At 41.4% G+C, this 22,990-nt stretch overlaps 1 protein-coding gene across 2 annotated transcripts in view; it reads right to left on the minus strand.

The window, feature by feature from the left end:
• Positions 1-22,990, minus strand: part of CDH7 (cadherin 7) — a 190,949-nt gene that overhangs the window by 109,361 nt on the left and 58,598 nt on the right. The window contains exons 2-3 of one of the 2 annotated variants that reach the window (XM_033425013.2): positions 20,335-20,471; positions 2,818-3,222 (exon numbers count right to left, since the gene is read on the minus strand). In XM_033425013.2, coding sequence (XP_033280904.1) covers positions 2,818-3,027 — 210 coding nt within the window. In that variant the 5' untranslated portion in view covers positions 3,028-3,222; positions 20,335-20,471. Of the gene's footprint in view, positions 1-2,817; positions 3,223-15,086; positions 15,293-20,334; positions 20,472-22,990 lie in introns of those variants that run through there. The other variant, XM_049698006.1, reaches the window with a different exon arrangement.

A 22,990-nucleotide genomic window follows, 5' to 3' on the forward strand; every position in this document is an offset into this window, starting at 1 on the left:
ATCAATTTGACGCACACTGTATGTACCCCATTATGTGATTAAATAAAGCCATCAAGTTTACCAAGGTCATCATTTATATTTTCCAAATTACCCAAATAGCTATGTTTTTTCAGGAAGACTCAGAGTGTAGCCATCTAACCAGCATAGGTTAGATATGCATCTGTGAAAAGTAAGGATTAGGTTCCTTCTTTTCTTCCCTTGCTTATCTGCTTATCCATTCTTCCACTCTTCATCTAGAATTTTCTGTTCTCTCAGTCCTGTAAAAACTTCTGGTCATAGCCATTACCTCCCTCAAGGTAAAAAAAGGAAGATATATCTATTGTACATACCCAAGTGATCAAAACTGGACTGAAGTCAAAATTATTCCTATAACTCTGCCTATTCAGACCACCAACCTAAAAAAAACTCATCATCTCAAACAACCTAAAGGATTCACGTTCTCAGCCACCTTTTCTCAAGCGAATGTAAATCTCTCCTTTTAAAGCCTTTCATTAGTCTGCTCTATAAATTCTGTTTCCATCTCAAGTTATTTTATTGCCCCTTTTCTGTACTTTAATCAATTCAGAGTTTTTAAAAACCTATTTCCATCCTGGGCTTCCCAGGTGGCGCAGTGGTTGGGAGTCTGCCTGCCGATACAGGGGACGCAGGTTCGTGCCCCGGTCCGGGAAGATTTCACATGCCGCGGAGCGGCTGGGCCCGTGAGCCATGGCCGCTGAGCCTGTGCATCCGGAGCCTGTGCTCCGCAACGGGAGAGGCCCCAACAGTGAGAGGCCCGCGTACCGCAAAAAAAAAAAAAAAACAAAACCTATTTCCATCCTGAACATTTTACTGTGAAGGACAGTACTGAGCTCCTCATATACAGCATTCAAGAGATAAGCACAAACTTGTTTCCTCCCACATAAAATCTGCTAAACGATCGTCTCTGATTAATTGAAAAGGAGGCACAGAATATGTGCTACCTAATCAAGGAACCACACAACTTCTCTTAGAAAAATAACAACAGCACATAGCCCAGTACCTTCACGTGCATTTGGAATTTAAGTAACCTAGAGACATGCATTCATAACTTTAAACTGACTTACAGGGATTATTTCGATATAAGCATTTTAAATTGTTATGGTGAAGGGTACAAAATTTAAAATAAGGGTTTTTTTAAATTACACTGATTTCAAAATGTCAACCTCACCCAAGCAACTCCATTTAAAACCAAATTAATGGAAGTATTTTAGTCGTGTTTAGAAAATTGGACACTTGTACAAAAGCGTGATTTCACCTAATAACTACAGATCCTTATGAAGTAGCTGAATTATTATAGACCTGTCCACTGAAAAAAGTTTGATGAATTTCTCAAATTTTCATTAAAAATGAATGAAATTCTGAGCTAGATTCTTAGTCACTAACATTGCATAAGGTTACTGCTTTCACTTGATTTACAAGAAAACGAGAGAGATGGAGAGATTTAATACATGTAAAGTATAAATGACGGTGCTACTGATAACAGTAGAATGGCTATGAAAAGAAATATATACATGCACCAAAAAAACAATTGTGTACATCCTTTCTTAGGGCAGAAAAATGCTACGACCAGGCTAAAAGAATTCCTAATCCACACCCCCAGAAAACTTGAATGTATTCAAATCCTTTTGTTTACAACGCGGTATCAGTATGTGTACAAGATAGAGGCTTTCAAAGGAAAACAAGCATATATATAATAAAGATTACCTTGACTTATGTAGATACCTATCAAGAAAAATCGATTTTTCACCCTTACCTAAGGTCTATTCAAATGAAACGATGACCCACGGAATAAATTGCAAAGATTCTTCCTCAACCATTCACAGCTGAAAATATACTCAGGGAAAAATTCCTCAGTTTGCTGTGCTTCACTTTATCAGGAATAGATGCATAAAACTGACAGTGAAAAGCATACATGCAGATGTATGCATGTCTCGCCAACACACTCCACTTAGAAACCCTCCACCAGTGCACAGAACCAAGTTGAAAAAGCTCAGGAAATCTTCAGACATGAAAATAATCAAACCCGCAACAGACTAGAAAGTGGGAACACAGTACCAGGATGGTCAGGGAAAAGGCCACGCCCCCTGAAGCACCCTTCAGTTCAAAAGGACGCCCCTGCCCAGATACACAACCAGAAAGAAGCTGTGAAAAAAATCTCCATCTGGCTACCAATTGGCCGCCAAATAAATACACCCCAAACTGCCCACTGTTGGTCTAATATCACTTCTCGTGGACTTCTGTTCACATTCATTTTTAACCAAAATGTAATTTTAAAAAGCAAATTTTAAAAATCCATTAAAACAAGACTACCACTAAGAAATGTAGGTTTGAACTGCTCGTGATTTAGAAGCAATAGGCACAGTAATTACACTTCGCAATTTTTAACTGCAAGTATCAGAAAAGGATATATAAGCATAAGTTAGTATGAGCATTATTCAACTAGTAACCCCCAGAAAGAAGTTCAAAAAGCAACTGGCTGGAAGAACCCACTACTCTTCATTTATTAGTGAATATTCTTGCTCTCATCTTGGAATTGACAGCTTTACTAACATGCCACAATCATGGTGAACTAGGCGTCTGTAGGATCCTCACCTGTTCCTAGGAATAAAGCATCACTCCCTAAATTGTGGCTACACGGGATGAATAACACCTGGATTACGGTTTCAGTGTGGCTCATGAATGCCAAAAACCTCGCAATAGTTCGTGTTTTCCATCCCCAAAGCAAAAATTAGCAGTTCTCCATTCAACCATACACATTCACAACAATCATTTGTGACTTCGAAAGGCCAAACGCCCTACCTTTCCTACATAGAGGGGGTCTGAACCCATGTACTCCTCCAGCACAAAGAACTGATTCCACACCCAGCTGCGCTTGGTCCGGGACCTCCCTGATTGGAAATAGGGCTTTGATCTGGACCTTGAGAGTTCTGCTTGACTCATCCCAGAAAAACACAGGAAAAGAGCTATTAGCTGCAGAAAATGGCAGAACTCCACTTTGCCCAACTTCATCTTTTTTTTTCTTTCTTTTTCCTGTGTAAGAAAAAAACCTTGACAAGAGAAAAGACACAGTTCCAGTTGGCTTAGTAGCTCTTGCCTCCGGCAGGGTGTCAGCTGGGAGTCCAGAGATAATAATTTGTAGAGTGTCCGGTTGGGAGAGGTCACAACTGCTGAATAACCTTCGCCAAAGAATGGTGTAATAGGTACCTACCAGAACAAAGAGAAGAGCTGGTGTCAGAAACCGAAACACACAATAACACTTAATTTCCTTTCATTTACTAACTTACTCTTGATCTTCCCAATATATCATTATTTGTATCATTAAAATATGAATCATAAACATAGATATAAAATTGCACAAACTGTTGCCATGTTCATAAATGACATAAATACTGCTGATGCAGAATTATCCTGATTCCGTAATACAACCTTAACATTTCGTGGCTCTTCTAGTGCATCCTAATTTTGAGCATATGATTTAATACAAATGGAGCAACACATCAGTTAAAAAATCATTTTAATGCTGGCGGTTATTTTTCTTTTCTATTATAGTCAGTTTCATTCGCTGGTATTAGAATATGAAAGCCAAGCAGCTCAGAGCAGGGGTTTAACCAAATGGAAAGGACAGATGCTGGCTTAAACCTCTTCTGTGAAACCGTAAAGAGAAATAAAGAGGTATGAGGTGCTTCAAAACCGGTTGATTGATTCTGAGTCACAGAACACCAGCTGTTTTGACGTGTTCTGATTTGACTGTGATCAGCTGAAAAGCTCAGTGGTTTCCAATTTCTACCCTTCAAACTTATTGTCGTGTGTGCTGTGTAGCATGTTCCGTTATTCTATTGCACTGCAGTTATTTGCTACTTTACAAATATTCATTGAACCTCTTGCAGCATGGCTTGTACATAGTAGGGTCTTTCTCCATCAACATGGATGGGGTTGAATTATATTGATCATCAGAGGGCTGAGAAGACTCTATTCGTAAGCCTGGTTCATAGTTCTCTGCACCCAGGAGGTGCCTTAGCAGCAGCACAGAGAAAATCTTTTACCCTAAAGTCTAGTTATTTCAGTTACAGAATTCTGATTATGCAAGAGATATACAATCAGTTTACAAAACCAACTTCCCAATACACCCCAAAACACAGAGGAATGAAAATGTATGCCAGTGTTCACTTAAATCACTGCACTGCACGTTGGTTTATGAATTCATTTGACAACCTATAAATAAATCAACAATGGGATAATTAAGGCGAAGGATTAACACTTTCTTTTTGAGGAACAGGAGAAAAATCGTTTTAAGAATATGAAGCCACACAATAGCTCCCGACCATGCAGAAAATACACTATCTTTAGGCCAACTTTTCCATCCTTCTACCTTCTCTCCTGTAACAGCAATGTCTGCTACTCGTGAAATGATTTCTGACAGTCAAATTGCTTATGGAAAATGCCATATATAGTACAAGAAAGGTGAAATGTACTAAACATGTTAAAATAGTCCACACAACTGGAAGAAACAGGTTGCATGTACTCTGAGTTCTATTCAAATGAATAGAAAGATACCTGTTTCTATTCATACAACAGGAAATAGAAAGATTTCCTGTTAAAGATACCTCTGTAAAGCTGTGAAATTCCAAAGGACATTCCAGAATAACCCACGTAAAGCTAATTGATGTGCTCTGAGAACCCCCAGAAAGGATAAACTATGACTGGAGCATATTAACTGCAGTCTGTGCACCGAACACCGTCTCCTAGAATCCAGATCTCCCCTCTGATGATCAAAAATGAATTTGGTCCATTTAGAAATCACTCTAGAAGGGCAAGTTGTTCTACCCTTAGAATTATAAGCAAGACGTAACTTGGGGTCATCGACTGATATTCCATTGGAGGCCCCTCAGTTAGGTTGGAAGTTCGTTGTAGGTTGGTCTTAGCTAACCCGCCTAAGAGACAAGTTACCTGTCTCAGTTTACCTGTAGTTAAAGAAGTCAAGTAGATACTTAACCTAGGAAATGTGCACTGGTGTAGGGATTCGTCTGTGATGACTGGGAATCAGGACCAAGGTACTCGTGATGAGTGGCCTTTAGGAGGAAGCACAGGGATGGGCACGGGGTCCCCTTCACAAACCAGGTTCCTGGGGATGGGGGATGGGTAGGTTAGGGTTGTGGTGACCAGACTGAGACCAGCACAAGACCCCTTCAGTCAAAGAACATTTCCAGTTTCACCACACTCCTTCCTCAAGAGACAACAAATTTTCTCATAAAAACAAGGCCATAAATGCTTTGGTCCCTAAGACAAAATGTTTTAAAATGTGCTATGGCCAAATGATGTTATTTAGCCTACTCTATGGATTAAGGGAACTTGATAACGTTGTTTCAGTGTGAAAATGTACCCAACCTCTAAAAAACTAAATAGCAAATGAACTTTTGGGAATTCTCGATTTGGGGAGTTGTTGTAATTAAACACTGGTCAAGTCTGCGGGCATATGCCTCAGACAAAGATTCAAATTCTGAGACTGTTATGTCTTAGCTATGTGATCTTGGACAAGATTTTTAAATTCTGAGAAGTTCCAGAGATGAATCCTCAAGCCTCCCACTTATAAAATGAAAATGTTAATAATTTGATCTAATTCATAGGATTAAATAAGCAGATCATAAAAAGCTAAGGATGGCACGGGGCACAACTAAAAGCACTATATATATATATATATATATATATATATATAGTATACTATATATATATGGTAATTTGGGGGGGGGCGCACCCCGCAGCGTGCAGGGTCTTAGTTCCCCGACCAGGGCTCAAACCTGTGCCACCTTCAGTGGAAGCGCAGAGTCTTAACCACTAGACCACCAGGGAAGTCTGTGACTTTTTAAGTTTGAAACTAGTTATGTTAAAATTAAAGTTAGTCTGTGAAGTGATGTTAGTTTTCAGTTTAATGTAATCTATAGTAAAATGTTTCAAAAAATTCTTAATACTGAATGAAAACATTCTTGATAGTTCTGGTCGGTGCCAGAGAACTAGGCAGATCGTAATACAAAGCATCTAGATGGATACAAACAATGGCAACAAAAAACTTTCTTAAAACAAGAACGCAATATTTTCTTTCCCAAAGCCATGTCCTCTGTTATTATTATAAATCAAAGATTGGTATCAGTATTGGAGAAATCTATTTGAGTTCACTCAGGATGTTCACTGATAAGAAATATAATCTGGACTGGGAATAGGGTCACCAGACCCTCCATCATTTGCTGTAATGATCTTGGATCCCTCCGGGATTTTATGTTCCACATTTGCAAAATGTGGGAGCTCAACTATCTTATAAAGTTTTTTTGTTACAGGTCTTAATTATATAGAATTGCTTTTGTTGCCTTTTCTTTTTCAGTTGTGAAAAAGTACACATTGTTAATAATTAAAGGGTAGAGAGATTAAAGAAAGCCATAGGAACGTAAAAGAAGCATTTTGTGTATTTATGAAACTTAGCATGAATTTTAATGTGAGATGCTTTAAATTACTCTTCTTGCCTCCTGATTATTTCTCTTCCATACAAGATTGTGGAGTTACGGAACTAGCTAGAACATATAAAAGAACGGAGTGATAGAAAATGCAGGGGACACAGGTTCAAGCCCTGGTCGGGGAAGATCCCACACGCCGCGGAGCAACTAAGCCCGTGGGCCACAGCTACTGAGCCTGCGCTCTAGAGCCCATGAGCCACAACTACTGAGCCCACGTGCCACAACTACTGAAGCCCGTGCACCTAGAGCCCGCGCTCCGCAACAAGAGAAGCCACCGCAATGAGAAGCCCGCTCACCGCAAGGAAGAGTAGGCCCCGCTCGCCGCAACTAGAGAAAAGCCCGCGCACAGCAACAAAGACCCAACACAGCCAAAAATAAAAATAAATTAAATAAATAAATAAATAAAAAGAAAGAACGAAAATGCCACGGGTTACTTGAGTCACTGAGATGATAATATCTGCGAAGGAAAGATGCCTGAGACTTCTGTACCTCCTTACTTAAATCAGGGCCTTCAAAAGCAGTTAGAATTAATATAAACCTTGATGAACAGGGATGTTTGCCCCATCTCTGGATCCTAGTATCTCGAACAGAAGTCGGCATTGTAATTGACATTCAGAAAATATTTACAGAATGTTTCTTTTCATTATAATCACCCTTTTTTTTAATATGAAAACTTAACCATATAATAAGTCAATATATAAACTCCTTGGTTACCCTACCATGTTTATAAGTCACAATCACTTTGAGAACAATTCCATTATATTCCTCTGCAGTATTTGAAGTATTTGCCAGGCTCTTGAGGCAAATTTCCTTTAACTTTCTTGGAGGTCTACAAGAGCGTACAAGGATACTTTAACTGGCTTTGTGTACACTGGAGGACGAAATTCTCTTTCATGAGGCAGATAAATGCCTCTAGAATACCCTTCGTGCAGTGTGCTTGTAAAATCAGAAAATCATGCGCGAACGAGTGTGGTCTGAGTAGGGAGTTTCATAAGACGCACATCAACATTTTTGGTAGCTACGAACTCTGCCAGGAATATACACCTGATAACAGCAGGGGGAAGAAGCTGTGTGGTCAAGGGTCAGGTGCCCCCAAATCCTTGCCTTGCTTTCCGGTCAGATCTAGTTTTCAAGGTAAAGGCCAGTACAGCAGTTCAACCCAGCTCATCCTGTCCAGGTTCGGATACCATGAAAGAAATGAAAGGCCCTGAAGCGTCATGAAAAACCTTCAGTTATTTGTGGTCATCAACAGAAATAATCAAGACTTGAACTTGAGATTTCCTGTCGCGTAACCTCACCAAATAGGCTTCCCATCTTCACACAAATGTCAACATGTCTAAAGGCACCACAATAACATTTTTGCCACATAAATGAAAAAAGCACCCAACCAATCACAACTGTTGACTTTTTTCGCAATGGGTTAAACACTGCCTCACGAATCTGTGCCCCAAAGCAGAAACCTGCACCCTTCCTTCTCAGACTTCCACACTGCTCATCTTCTCCCTTTTTTCCGCCTCCTCTCCTACCTGAGTTTCATATATAGGCGTTAACCAGGGGAAAGTCACATCAGAAGCCAGCAGAGACCTCTGCACCCAAGCTGTGTCATGTGTCATGTCTCCTATGGGAAAGCTTAGGAGAGTGGCCCTCTGGAGGTCGCAATTGCTTACCTGGTCACTATTACCAGCTCAGAAAAAAAAGACAGCGCAGAAAAATAATGTGTTGGTATACAGTTAAGTAACTTCTACAGATCTGTGTCAACTTCTGGACAGTTACAAATGGGTACCATTATAACTTTGAGGACAAAAACAACAGGAATAGGTTATATCTGAGGAGAGAAGAACTAAACAGAGGCCAACCACAGATGTTTGAAAGAACGCCGGTGACCGCTTCGGGTCTGGTAATTAATCTAAAATCTAAAAAAATCTGGGTTAGATTTAAAACTATTTTTTTTCCTGCTCTGATATTTTAAAGCTAAAATTTATAACTTCAAAAATTTATAACATTAGTTAGGTTTTTGTTTTTTTGCCAAACCAAAAATACATGAAAATCACCAAAAGTAATACTGTGATCAAGGCGCAAGAGGGAGGGGATATATGTATATGTGTAGCTGATTCACTTTGTTATACGGCAGAAACTAACACACCATTGTAAAGCAATTATACTCCAATAAAGACGTTAAAATACCCAGGCGATAATACTACTACGTATACGTAATGGGATTGGTTGTGACAAATAAAAGAGTTAATATACATTAAAAAAAAATACTGTGATCAGCACAAAACACCTTAGTCGGAAGAATGCAAAAGGGAACCTCACAGAGGAAATCTTCAACAGATTGGAGCAAAAAAGGAAAAAAAAAAAAAAGAGAGAGGGGTGAGCCTCAATCGAGCAGTATTTACTAAGTCAACATAATCTGTTGACCTGAAATCACTGTATCATGCTAACTTTTTGTTCCAATTATTTTTGTTCAACTAAGTGGCAAAGAATTACTTCCAAGTAGATAGTTTATTATTCACTTAACCTTACTAGCTAATACCATTTTACCCAAACGGATTCATTATTATAAAATTTTCTTGGATTTTCTGCTCCACTTAACACCTCTGGGAACCTACTTTCAAAAATCAGATCAAGTGACCATCATGCTCTTAATCAAATGTTTGTTCAGAGTGAAAAACAGTGACTAAAAATCCCTTAATAACAATGTGTTTTTATGCATCCACATACCAACTGGTAATCAGCAAAAGGGCCAATCTCCCAGGGACTGTTCCATCTAAATTCAAGGCAACCTGCTAAAAACATGACAAGTACCCTAAAATGTATCCTGTTCAGCCACTCACATTAATATATAACCATGACAGTAGCATAAGCACATGCCTAATTACCAACTAATTTATACTTGCTAAACTGCTTTTTTAAAAGGCACACAGAGCTATCTGCCTTCTAGAATTAATTTGAGCTATAAAATATGACTATCCATTATATTAAAAGGAAACATATTACTGCTTTAGGTTTTGCAGCACTTAGTCAAACTGGAAGTGTTCTTTGCAGTCCAATATAAATAAACAGTGGCTTACCTAAGTTAAAGACTTTATACCATCAATTTCTCTAAATTACAGGCGAGGAACAGATGCTCAAGCTCTGCGTGTCTGGAGTTGCATCAGACACAAGTCTTCTGAAACCATTTTGAAATATACTTAACTGCATACCATGCTAACACGTAGTATATTACCTACTGGTAATCTAAAGACGATTCGAAGACATCCTACCTCTCGGTTAAAAATGGGTCTAGTTCACAATTATGTGGAACACAACAGTCTCAAAATAAATTCGGTAATTTGCACCTGCTATGAAAACAATTGTAAGAATGACATTTGAGGACTGCCAGTGAAACACTCCATGAGAATCAGAAAAATCCACAATGGATAACTGCCATACATCTCTAGAACATAACTGTTATTCCCCTAGACGTTTTGCTCGCTGGTCTATAAAACATAGTAGTACAAGAAATCGCAGTGGTTAACAATAACAAAATGGAAAACAAAATCTTGCTGTGGGCCTGCTGGGAGGAAACCGTCATTTCCAAGTCTGCCTTAAAGTTGAACTACATTTTGACAAGCAACATATTTTTAAGGAATCCTTACGAAGAGTGAACAACATGCATGTTTAAAAGTGGAAATGATACCACTTCACAGCAGTGGTCAGAGGGCACTATGACGACATCACACAGCTTTTAGAACAACCTTCTACAGACTAGTTCTTTTGTATAGTCTGGCAAAAGCAGTCTGTTCTTTTGGGGATACTCCTTGGGTATTTAATGGCATTATTTAAATTCAACAGAGAGGCTGCCTCCTGATTTAATGTCTTCATTAAAGACCTTCATTTGCCCTTACCTTCCCCAGGACAGCAGCTACCTGTCACCACCGAGGTCCTCACTGTGATTTATCTCTATACACAAAGTTAGAGTAGTCTGCTCTGTAAAAAGGATAATACTTGTTCATTGTTATTTTTACTTATTTTTAAAGCAGACCCACTTAACACATTTTGGGGAATGCAAAGGGGGAAAATGATCTGTTCTAATCTCCCATTCATGAATGAGCAGATGCCATGAGGTTACAACAGAGAGAAAGGAATCCAGGATAAGGAGCATTTCAAGAGCTATGGCCACACTTTAGTTGCAACTGTCACACACAAACAGAGAGCTTCTAGAGATGATGTCTATGGGATGGAGAGAGAGCACAGTCACTTTAGTGCTGAAGAAAAGTAATCGCTAGGTTCTTCTGAGTGTTTATGTTGTGGGCAGGGGGGAGAAAGAAAGAAAGAAGCCCCCAAACCCACTGCTACTGACGTTTGAAGATTCCTCAAGGACACAAAACTGGAATGGGCATTAGAAAAACCTAAGGCAGTCTTTTCTTTCTTGACTAACAAAACCAAAGTCTGCAGAATCCTACTGAAATGCCCAAGGTCACACAGCTAGTTACTGATAGGACTGGGCATGACTGGGATTGCAAAGATCATTTAAGGTGTTTGTTAAATATTTCTCATTCTGATAATGAAGATCTTTCTAATTTATTACCTTTAGAATTTATCGTCTTCTCCAAAAGCCAAGAAAGGTAGATTTGATCTTCCTCAAATTTCTGAAATAACCATGAGTTTGAACTTTCAAAGTAGGAGACCATCAGGTTCCGTCCAAAAGGGTCAGGACAGAGTAAGCATAAGAGGGGGAAAGGAATCTCTTGCTCAGGATTGTATGTTTATATGTTACAAAAAATGGAGAGTGAGCTGTACCCAACTTTAAACGTGACTTTTCCCTTCTAAACGACTCTGGCGATCAATAATCATAATAATAACTTCCTACTACGCTGTAACACTATGGGAGTTAAGTACCTCCAGTGAAATTTGAATAATAGTCCATTGACTGTTTTAGAAACAGGGTACCAACTCAGGAAAATATCTTAGGATATAAGAATGCATATTGTACGGTAATTTAGTTGTTGCTATAAATCCTATATTTTGAGATGCTTCTCTGTTCCTAATGTACCCATTAGAATCATTCTAGATTTAATATTGCCATCTACAGCTTTTACTATAGAAATATTCTATCATTGGTTCCATCTCTATACCATTTAAAAAGTTTAGCATTAACTTCGATAATTTTAATGCTGATGAAACAGCCCTCTTCTTTTGTACTTAAAAGGTATAATTCTTTACATTTTAGTTAGTGAGGCTGGGGACCCTCTGTGATATGTGACTTTTCACGTAAAGAAACTGTGATCAAACCCATTAGCTCCCTGGGCCAGATAACATTACAGCCACAGATCACAACCTCCTGCGGTTAACTGGCCTGAATACTCAGGCAGGGGTCCTGGAAATGAATCCCATAGCCCCATAGTTTGCATCTGCTTATGAGACAGGGAATGAAAACTTCTCTAAGTGGATTACAGAATCATTTTCAACTACACACAAATAACCTCTGCCCTGGGTGAAAGGAATGAAAAAGAAAGCAGAACAATAGTTTACAATTAACTAGAAGAAGCCTATGTAAATTAAAAAGAAAGTGACAAAGCACAGTCCTTCTGAGCTATTTATAGAATATCTAAATGGTAAAATTATATTTAAAGGGCTTGTCTCTTCATACTTTTACAACGTATCTCAGCAGGATCAATCTTCACTCTTAATTTACCCTTGCATTTACACTGAGCCAGGTAAGATTTACATGACTTCAATAAAAGGCATCGCATTTCAGTAAACATTTAGTAAAACGGCCAAAAAGAAATTCTACCAGAATGAAAATCTAGAGTATAATCTGAAATGAATGTAAGGACACGCATGTCTGCATATTCGTTTGCACCGATAATTTTGTCAGTGAGGAGTGTTGCAGAACAAGGGGAAATGTTTGCAGGGGTATCTTTCTGCAGAACCAGCAGATTCCCAGAGGAGGCACTCAAGTGCTGCCGGTTACAGCTAGATCTGCTCTGCTTGTCAGAGGCTGAGGAGATGGTCACACACAGGATGCTGATCACACGCCTTCCTTGTCCTCAGCTCCCCTTTATCACCCAATTTAGAAGCAAGTGAGTCCTTCCTGCTAAGGAGAGAAGCTCCCATCACTATCCCTTTGCAATTAACAAAGGTGCCTTAGTTATTTTAGAAGTTTCTGATACCACCAATTTAAGAGAAGGCTTTAAAGCCTCCCAATCAAGTAACAAACCTTTTTGCATGTGAGAGAGAACCATGATGTGATACGAACTACTAAGGCAATAAATGCAAAACCTTATAAAATCGAAGGAGGGAATCACTGAGGCATAAAAATTCACACACTGAGCAATTTATGGCAGTGAATTTATGGCAGTGAATCTTTACAAAAGATTCTAAAAGATCTGACAAAGCATTGGGCTTGGCACAAAATTCACTTCCTCACATCAGTATACATTCTGAGAAGTTTCTATCAGCTTTGCCCTAAACAAAACAAAACAAAACTAAACTAAAATGCTGAATGATAGGGAGACCAATAAAGAAATCACGCCTTAGGAGACACAGTGGGTAGATTTTTAGATCTAGGAAGGCTGAACAGTGGCCGGCTCAGGATGCTCTCCATCCTCTCGCCTTCACTGGATACTGAAAACTAGAGTCAATTCAAGGGTAAACTGCAGTAATGTAGATGCTTTACAATTACCCTTTTATAAGGAAGGGAAAAGCTCTGTGCTATTAAATCAGTAAAAGTGGACTTAAGAAGAGTTGTGAGCCTGTCAGCTGATTGTTAACACAATTCTAATGACCTACTGCAGCCCTTAATCACAATATCTCACGTTGTAAGTGCACAAATGCCCTTTTATTAAGGCTGCAAACCTTAAGGACTTTTAGCAGGTTGATGGTCTGCTCTGATGATTGTTTTTCTTTCCACAGACAGGCTTTCACAGCTAGCTTTACCAGATAAGACTATTAAGGCTGGTTGATACCTAATTGCTTCTGCCACTCTACTCCACATTAAACACTGATATAAGCCAGACTTCCACAAAGTTGCCAGTTTGACTACCTGCCTCAATTCTTTAGCATTTTAATTCATACTGTCCCAAATAGCCCCAAAATGAAGAAAATGATTCTTAATATATTGCCTTTTACATATAGTAACAAGAAAACAGCTTCTGTAAACAAAATCTAACCAGTTCTTCTGAAAAGAAGTAAATTTGGTGAGTTACTGAAAGGTTTCCAATGCAATTACTTTCTTCCTCAGTTCTTCACTACCAACTTGTCTTTATAAAGACACACTTAAAACTATTTAGATGTCGCTGGCAGTGTATCAATGCAAACTTTCCTTTTAAAAAAAATGGCTACTACTGCCCCTACACTCTTAAAATACACATTTTTGTGCTGTTAACCTGATTTTTTTAAATGCATACTTGTCACATAGCTCAAGCCATATGTTCACATGTTACTTACACTTTTTTCTATTTTTTCCCAAAAAGTTTTATCTACTTTTGTGTGAAAACTAATCTGAATACCTGCCTGATTACAGGAATTATGAAGGCGAGTCTTAAAGATGTTTCACTTAAAAAGTGATCCAATAAAGAGAAGATATTTCTTGCAAGGTAAAAGGCGTTTTAAGTATATTCGTGGTTCAATTTTCAGATCTCCAAAGCCTTGAGACACCCGATCCTTGATGGTTTCTTCACAGGTTCCCATCTTCCCACTGCTGGGTGAATTCAGTGCCAATCTCTACTCACCTGAACTGTATCTAAGAAATCCGTAAGATTAACGATCTAAAACGTGAAGCCAATAAAGACAATAGGTCCTTCCTCGTGCATCCACGCTGGGAGGCCGAATACCCGCAACCAGCCGTGGACCAGGTGTGCCCACGAAGAAGTCCACCAAGCATTCAGAGAAGCAGGGCGCCCTTTGAACGACGCACGCCTTGGGTACAGCCGGGCGGAGGGGAGGCAGGATGCCTAGTAGAGGCCAGCCCTGCGGATGCCCGGCAGCAGCAGAATACTAATTACAGGAAAAAGCAAAGCACCCTTAGATGAGCTCCACCTTTCCGAAAGGTACACGGAGTCTACGCAGATGGTCAGCGGGACTCCCGCACGCTCAGGCACACACCCCTTTGCAGTCTCAGACCGCGGCAGAAGCTGGACGCCCCGCCAGCGCGGAGTTTTGCCCCTATCCATCCCAGGTCAAAGCAGGGTCAAAGCAGGGTCCGCCAGCGCGGAGTTTTGCCCCTATCCATCCCAGGTCAAAGCAGGGTCCCTCCTCTTTGAGGAGAGCGGACCAGATTGCGTGCACCGCTTCACCTGGAGAACGCTGCGATCTGCTCTCTCCCTCAACTCGCCAACTCGCGTTGCACCTGGTGTCCATCAGCACCGGCTTTCCGGGCCCCGCGCCCTAGGCTCCCCCAGCCCGCCCTGCCCGGCGGAGCCGCAGCTCAGGGCCACCGAGCAGTAACTTGGGGACGCCAGGGAAACTCCACACGGATCCCCACGCCCGCCTCCCGCCCGCCGAAGAGTCCCGCTTCCCCAGGCGCACGGCGAGGTCGCGCTTCTGCCCGGCGGCGCCTTCCCCGAACCCCCAACTCACCTGGGGGCTCGCTGCCCTCTCCGCGGCGTCCGGCGCCAGCCACCCGGGCGTTGGCATCCGAAAGGGGGGCGCGCTTAGCAGCCGGGCGCCCGCGGGTGCCTCGGGACCCAGTGGGCGCACGGGGCGGACCCGCGGCGCCCGCTCGGCACCCGCTGCGGCCGGCCCGGCTCGGGCGCCTGTTCCAATCACAGCCCTCCGCGCGGGGCGCGGGGCGCAGGATGCGGGGTCCCTGTCCGGGCCCCGGGAGGCTCAGACGCCAGGTCCGGAGCGAGCGGGCGCGCGCGTCCGGAGAGAGGGCGAGAGGGCGAGTGGGCGGGCGCAGGAGAGATGGAGAGGGCGCGCCGGGGCCGGGCCAGGTGGGCGGGAGCGGAGGAGGAGCGGGTGGTCGGCGGCGGGCGCCTGCAGACAGCGCCGTGCGTGGCAGGACCCGCGAGCTGCTGAGACTCCAGCACCTCCCGGAGCCCGAGTGAGGGCTCTCTGCAAGGAAGCCGCTCCGCCGCCGCGCGCGCACTCTCGCGTGCGCACCCCCGCGCTTCACTCCTCCGCCGCCCTCCTGACAGCTCGGTGCAGACCGAGTCCTTCGCAGGAAAATCCAGAGGATCGGTGAAAGTAGGAGGGGCAGCAGCCCATCCATCTCTCGGCGAGGTATTTGCATCGGCAGCGCGGAGCTGGAGGCGAGTTTTGGGAATTTTTTCCAGCGACCTCCCCTCCCCCCCCGAACCTGTCGCGGAAGCCGTGATCAATTGAGCTCCTGAGGCATGAAGGCAAAGTCATAAAACTAATCAGAACTTACAGTTTTCTTGCGTGATAGTTTTGCCCTTTCAATCTCCTCGGACTGCCCTAGTTCTACTTTCTCTACTTGCAGACAATTTCCTCCCCTGCTGGGCTCTCGAATGCAAAACTTCCGAGGCGTGTGATTTACGCGCAGGGTGGGAGAGAGGACCCTTGCGAGGTGGGGAAGGGGCTCTGGTCTTTTTTTTAGGACGCGCCACAGCCAGTAGAGTTGAGCACGCTTCGTTTTCCTTTGCTCTGGTGCTTGATTCAGGCTGATAACGAGATGGATGTTCTGTCGTAGGGGTTAGGAAGGTTGAATAGATCATTTCCAAGCGCATTCGTTTTCATTTTTCTCATTCTGTCAATGGAACTTGCCCTGCGTCTCTCATCCATCCTTAACAGTGATTCTCCAGATACCGGTCATGTGGGCACAGGCTCGTCCGTGTAAGCACCTCTGCTTTCTTGCTCACTCGGGCACACTTGCCCTCCCCCCAATCCAGCTCCTCCTGTCCATTTAGCTTGCATTTTCCCTCTCATCTAGTTAGTATTTAAAATTGAATTCTATGCTAATAATTCTAACAGCAAACCTTTTTAAAGCTTCTATTCATTTCCAGATACCACGCATGCTATGCTATTTACTTACAGTTGCTTCATTTTAAAAGTTATATCTCCAGCCCTAAACCTCTCCAGCTCCAGGTCTGCTTGGATGGCCATTTCACAGTCCATTTCCATTCAACTGTCAGCCATCACCCAAACTCGGTACGTTTAGAACAGACCTCTATCTCCGCATAGGTACCGCCTTGGATTTCCCAGTATGTATTTCTCTTTCAGCACCATCATCATTCTCCAGGTAGCAAGACATTAAACCTTGGCTTCATCTTTGAGGACTTTGACAGGATTTTCTCTCCTCAATTATTCCAGCTAATATTACACGATCTAGAACTTTACATTTTTCTGGTGGCCTTACATACATCTGTCTTCCTTCATCTAATGAATTTGCTTCTGGGATGGGACCTATCCTTATAATTGTTCTGGACCAAACGCTTCAGGAAGGCAAAGATTGATATTTAGTATGATTAACACACAGCACATGTTCAACCCTTAGCAAATATTCGTTGAATACAGAAGTGAATGTTTGTATCCCATCCAGCATTAACACAAATCTGAGCCCACCGACCTGTTTGTAACCAGTTCATTGACTGCCCGGATCTTTCATCTGTAAGAGATGGTGTGTGATCAGGAATCAGGTACTGTACCATATTTATTTATTATCTTGTTCTAATCAATGGCCACCACATAAGAAAGGGAAAAAATTGGAGACCTTTTTTTAAAACGATATTTTGGTCAAACTGTTTCTAAAATTGTCCTCAATTTTTTATCTTCTTGTGCCTCTGCATAAATATTGATCACCAGTTTGGGCTTCCGTCCTGAACCAGATGTTTCCATGCTACTTGCCTGCCTTTTTAAAAAATATCCTTAAACTATAACCTTGACACAGATTCTAGAAGGGGTGAGTTAACCAGAATACTAGTTCTGGTCGGTTCATCACAGAGGAAGGTCGAGGTTCTTCTCCACCTAGAGAGTACAGTGTAGAAGGCAAGGGTAAGAACAGTGGATGCTTCACACAGTAACTGAGGGACACCCTTTCGTTTGGGGAGGTCAGGGATGGTCTCTCTCTGAGGAAATGGCACTTAAGCTGAGACATGTTGATGAGAATGAGTTGGACTTGAGAAGCTCTGAAGGAAAATGGCCTGGACAGAATAAACAAGGACAAATGTTTGCAAAGGAAAGAGTTGGGTATATTTGAGAAACAGAGAACCCAGCACAAGGGGGAGAATCAAGAGGGCTTATGTTGGAGTGGTGGGCAAGGGACAAGTCTCGTAGGGCCTTCTAGGTCCCTGGATGGTGTTTGTATTTTATTTTTAGGAGGAAGCTCTACATTAGGAATGACAAATAAAGGAATTGCTCCTCAAGTTTACACCGTGGTCAAGTTCAAGGACAAGACATGTTTTTTTCTATCCTTTCTCCTCTTGCATCCTTTTTTTTTTTTTTTTTTTTGCGGTACACGGGCCTCTCACTGTTGTGGCCTCTCCCATTGAGGAGCACAGGCTCCAGACACGCAGGCTCAGCGGCCATGGCTCACGGGCCCAGCTGCTCCGCGGCATGTGGGATCTTCCCGGACCGGGGCATGAACCCGTGTCCCCTGCATCGGCAGGCGGACTCCCAACCACTGTGCCACCAGGGAAGCCCTCTTGCATCCTTTTCCTACAACTTTTGGTTGATTAGAGAACCTTGTTTTCTTAGAAACACAAATAAAAAGTCACTGTACTAGATAAATCCCAAGATGCTACTGAATGTTTAAGATTCCATGAAATACAAATGTAAGTCATGGACTTCCCTGCTGGTGCAGTGGTTAAGAATCTACCTGCCAATACAGGGGACATGGGTTTGGGCCCTGGTCCAGGAAGATCTCACATGCAGTGGAGCAACTAAGCCCGTGCGCCACAACTACTGAGCCTGCGCTCTAGAGCCCGCCAGCCACAACTACTGAGCCCATGTGCCACAACTACTGAAGCCCGTGCACCTAGGGCCTGTGCTCCACAACAAGAGAAGCCACTGCAGTGAGAAGCCCACGCACCACAACTAGAGAAAGCCCACACGCAGCAATGAAGACCCAATGCAGCCAAAAATTAATTAATTAACTAATTAATTAATTAAATAAATTAAAAAACAAATGTAAATCATAACTGCATATGCTTGTGAAATTTCATGTTGCCATATAATTTTCAACTTTATGTTTTACTATTTCTATTCTTATATATAACAATCTTTTACAAATCCTCTCAGTTGAAGGTTTCATTTCTTCACTGTCACTTAATGCTGTACACAAATTTGGTAAATGTCCCCCTTTCTTTCCTACTTAAAGAAATCCTCTCAATTTATTTTCATTCTTGATTAAATCAATAAAATCACCTGTACCAGACCTGAATTTTGGAGAAGGAGGAATTAAAAAAGGTAAGAGAACTTTGCCATGATTTCTGCTGGTGCAGAAAAGTATTTCTCTACATGTTTTATCTCCCAAAGCAGATTTGGTGCAAGTACAAAGTTTCTGATGAGATTGCTGATTCAATTATATCCATATTCATTCCATCCTGATCTTACTCTAAAACCAGAGATGTGGCTTGAGTATCTGGCAACTGAGGGCAGAAAAAAGCTAATCACTGAGAGCTGAGCACTTCTAGCAATTCTGGGGAGCCCTGGGTAGGAAAACATAGATGTGGCAGAAGGTAACAAGCAGTTACATAAGGCAAGCTCTCAAAAAGTCGGATCATTTATAGTTTCCTGTAACAGTCTCTCCCAATATAAACGTGTGGATAATAATAAAAATGTATCTTCATTATGTAATGCTTAGAATTTTCCTGAGTATGTCTATATTCTTCAATCTATTTCATCTAATTAAGTATACTTCCATTTTGTAGAAAAGAAAGGACTTCGTAGGAGAGATTTCTAGCTCTCTACAGTCATTTACTAACTTGGTAAATATGAACCCATACTGTGTGATCCTTAGTCTAGGGTTTGAGAACACAAAGATGAAGATGTAGTTCTTATCTTCAGGAACCTTCCAACCTATTGCAAAAATAAGAAGGTACATACATCTCCATACACCGCCATGAGCACTGTGATCAGGTAGACACAGAATATCAGGTGTAGAAGCATGTAACATGACAAAAAGTATCGATTAGGAAGAGATGTTTGGATTGTACCATGAGAGCAATGCGAGAGCGTGAGGAGTTTTACGAAGGGAAATTATGATGATGACTGTATGAGAAAGCAACACCCTGGCAGCCTTGCGCACTGAAGGTGAGGAAATGTTTAGGAAATTACTGGAGAAATCCAGGTGAGAAAAATATTGGCCTGGACTCTAGTTGTGGCACTAGTGTATGAAAATCCCTTGCATGTAATCAGAAAATAGAAATAGAGTTGAAGATTTCTTGAATGCAGTTATCAATAACAGAGCATAAATGATCACTGAGAGAAGAAAGATGTGTGCCTAGGATTAGCATCGTGAAATCACCCCTCCCCCACCCCTTGACCGCATCTCACTGGTGACCGTGCCCCTCGCAGGTGCTAGACTGAACAAATCCAAAGTCTGAGATGATACAATTTTACTGCTTAAGGTGCTCTCAAGGGCTGCTTGTTCATTATCCAAGCAGTCAGTCTGTCCAAAAATGAATACTTCCTTGGAGAGTACACTACTTAGTTAAAGGGCCCTGAATATATTCACAGAGCAAGGTCAGCACGCAGTAAGTTAGAAAATGCAAGGTTGTCTATTGAGGAGGAGGGCAACAGAGCCACAGTAAGAACACAGGACTAAGGTCTCATTTAAATCAAAGAAGTGCCAAGCATGGAAAACCTTGAAAGCATAAGTAAAATGAGAAAGAAAAAAAAACTCAAAAGTCCTTTGCGAACTCACATATCATAAGGTAGATGCGTCCCAGTGGGTGGTACTCAGATTTCTAAGGTGATACAATGATGCTCATGGACCAGTACTGAGGTTGCCATTCACTTCAAATACACAGTACAGAGAACTTCCACAGCGAAGAATAAGATCTATTGGTTAAACAGAAAAACAACTTTAGACATTTTAAATCTGCCTACCTGTATATCTTATGCTTTAGATTATAGGTAGCACACTCCTTACCCCAACTATTAAGAAAAATACCCACAGAAAGAAAATGGGAACAAAATGACCCATGGAGGGGTCAGAAAGCAAGAGTGAAGGATTCATTTTTCCCCTGTTCTAAGCAAAGGAAGTTGCCCAGACTATCTTTCCAGAATCCTCCAGATATTCAAAGCTTCTTCATGGGGCTTCAGAATATCTGAGATATTGTGGGTCATTGGTTACCATTTTAAAGAAGTAGAGCTTCCTGCTGCTACATGTCAAATTTCTCAGCATTTTCTTTCTGACAAACAAACAAACAGATAAACATCTGACTTGGATTTGGCATTAAACGCCAAAGCAAGGGAACACTTAGTTATTTAAATAGCGTACGATACCACTGATGTGCAATTGTATCTCTGGAATTACAATAGTTGGAACACAAATTACTTTTTAAAAAGCGGCTCAAATCAAAATTGTCAGAAATAATACAGCTAGGCCTGTGCTGTCTCTTGAATTATAGTTGTTCCATAAAAGCCTTCTAAAACCATTGGAGAGAAAAGCGATAATGCAAATTCCTGCTAAACATTGCTCTATCACTCTGTAATAAACCAGAGAATCTTCTGGAAAAAAAAGTGGATTTTTCACAATAAACTCGTTTCAGAAATATTTATTGAGTGTGTGCTGTCTGCTGGGTTTGATGCCACAAATTGCAGGAACTAAAAAGGAAAGTAATGCCAAGGCCCCACGGAATATTCCAGGCACATACAGAACTATAAAAAGGGGAGAGATGAGGCTAAACTCAGTAAGAAAACCATAAGCATCGAGGTATGGGATTTGAAGAAGGAAGACACTTGTTACTGGAGAGTCTTAAAAGCGTAAGCCAATATGACCTTTCACCTGGGTCTTGGACAGGACTAGGATATAGACAGTAGGAGACGGCAGAATATCAGGAGAATATTCAGAGAACCTCAAACAGTCTCCAAGGAGCAAAGGGATTTAATAGGGGAATTTTTTTGTTGTTTACATACAATGGGATTCTTATACAGAATCCTCTGCTCACCTAGACAGAAAGAGGGCTCCCTAAGCATGCGTTCTCTTGTTCAGCTTGTGCCGGGACACTTTCTCTGCCTGTGCACTAACCTGATTGTTCCCTGCATGCAGACTCAGAGAGCTGGCTTGCCCTGGGTTTTCCAGGTTTTATAGCTGGTGTCACTAAATTATATTAAGCACTCTCCTAACACACATAAAATGTGCGTGTAGGAATGACCCTACTTCCAGCAGCTGCATGGAACCAACAGTACAGCTCTCTGGAGTACGTGACTGAGGCTAAACTCATATTCAGAAAGCAAATCCAGGAATGGAAAATATGAGGAAACTATATACCTTAGAAAGAAAAATTAGATGAAATGAGCCAGTTTCTACAAAGGAAGGTAAGCATGCTTAATAAAATACCGAAGAACCACCACCCTAGAAGATACTCGTGGTTAAGAAGAGCAGTCGTCTTTGTATGAACTTGAACTACTCCGATACCAAAGGTGATATCTCAAGTAGTCATTATCTTTTTGAACTACAAGTGATTCCACTTTTCACTGTTAGGTCTGAATGATTAAAAAGGGCAACCAGCATCTTTCCTTCACTTCATTCCCATCTGGCAAAATGGTCACTCTACACCCCAAATTAACGAGGGCCTCTCACTACAAGAGAGTAAATAAGAAAACTAACTTGATTGAGACAGATGTCATATATGAGGACCAACATAAACAGACCTTATGGACAAAATAAGGCATGATATTTTCTAACGCATTTGTGTATTTGTGTGAGAAAAAATTGTGCTGGAAATGAATCCTCATTATGCCACATTTATTTAGTTAGGGCTTTTTACATTTAATGCGGACAGGAAAATGTTATACTTCTCGTGAGGAACTTAAAGATTTCCTTCCAAATAAATCTGTTGTTATGAATCATGGTCTGAAAGGGTTAATGGGCCTCAGTAAGCAACTGAATTACCACCAGTCACGGAGGATAATTGGGCTCCATACCTTATGCATGAAATGACCTACATAAGACACCTTTGATGACACTTAAGCATATTCCCTCATTTTCTCAACGATGAAACTGAAATTCAGGAAGGTTAAAGGGATGGGTTCATCATCTCATGACAAACTCAAGGTAGGGGAATAAGACGCTAAACCTAGTAATGAAAGCATGCTGGCTGGTCCACAGGGCAACAGCCAATGCAGGATTCCAAAACCCCTAGACATGTAGACATAATTATTTGATATTTTGCATGTCAAATATCAAGAAGGATTTTTTGGTTTATATTTCATAGCTTTTCTAAGCATGAGAAAAGAATTTGGTTGTAGCCATTCTCATTTTTAATTTGACTTTTTTATAGCTTGGACTCTAGTGGATTTATAATGATTAAAATTGAATATATTTTCACAAATAATTCTGTAGACGTGGCTTT

Source organism: Orcinus orca, chromosome 15 (genome assembly GCF_937001465.1).
Source record: "Orcinus orca chromosome 15, mOrcOrc1.1, whole genome shotgun sequence".
Classification (NCBI taxonomy): Eukaryota; Metazoa; Chordata; class Mammalia; order Artiodactyla; family Delphinidae; genus Orcinus; species Orcinus orca.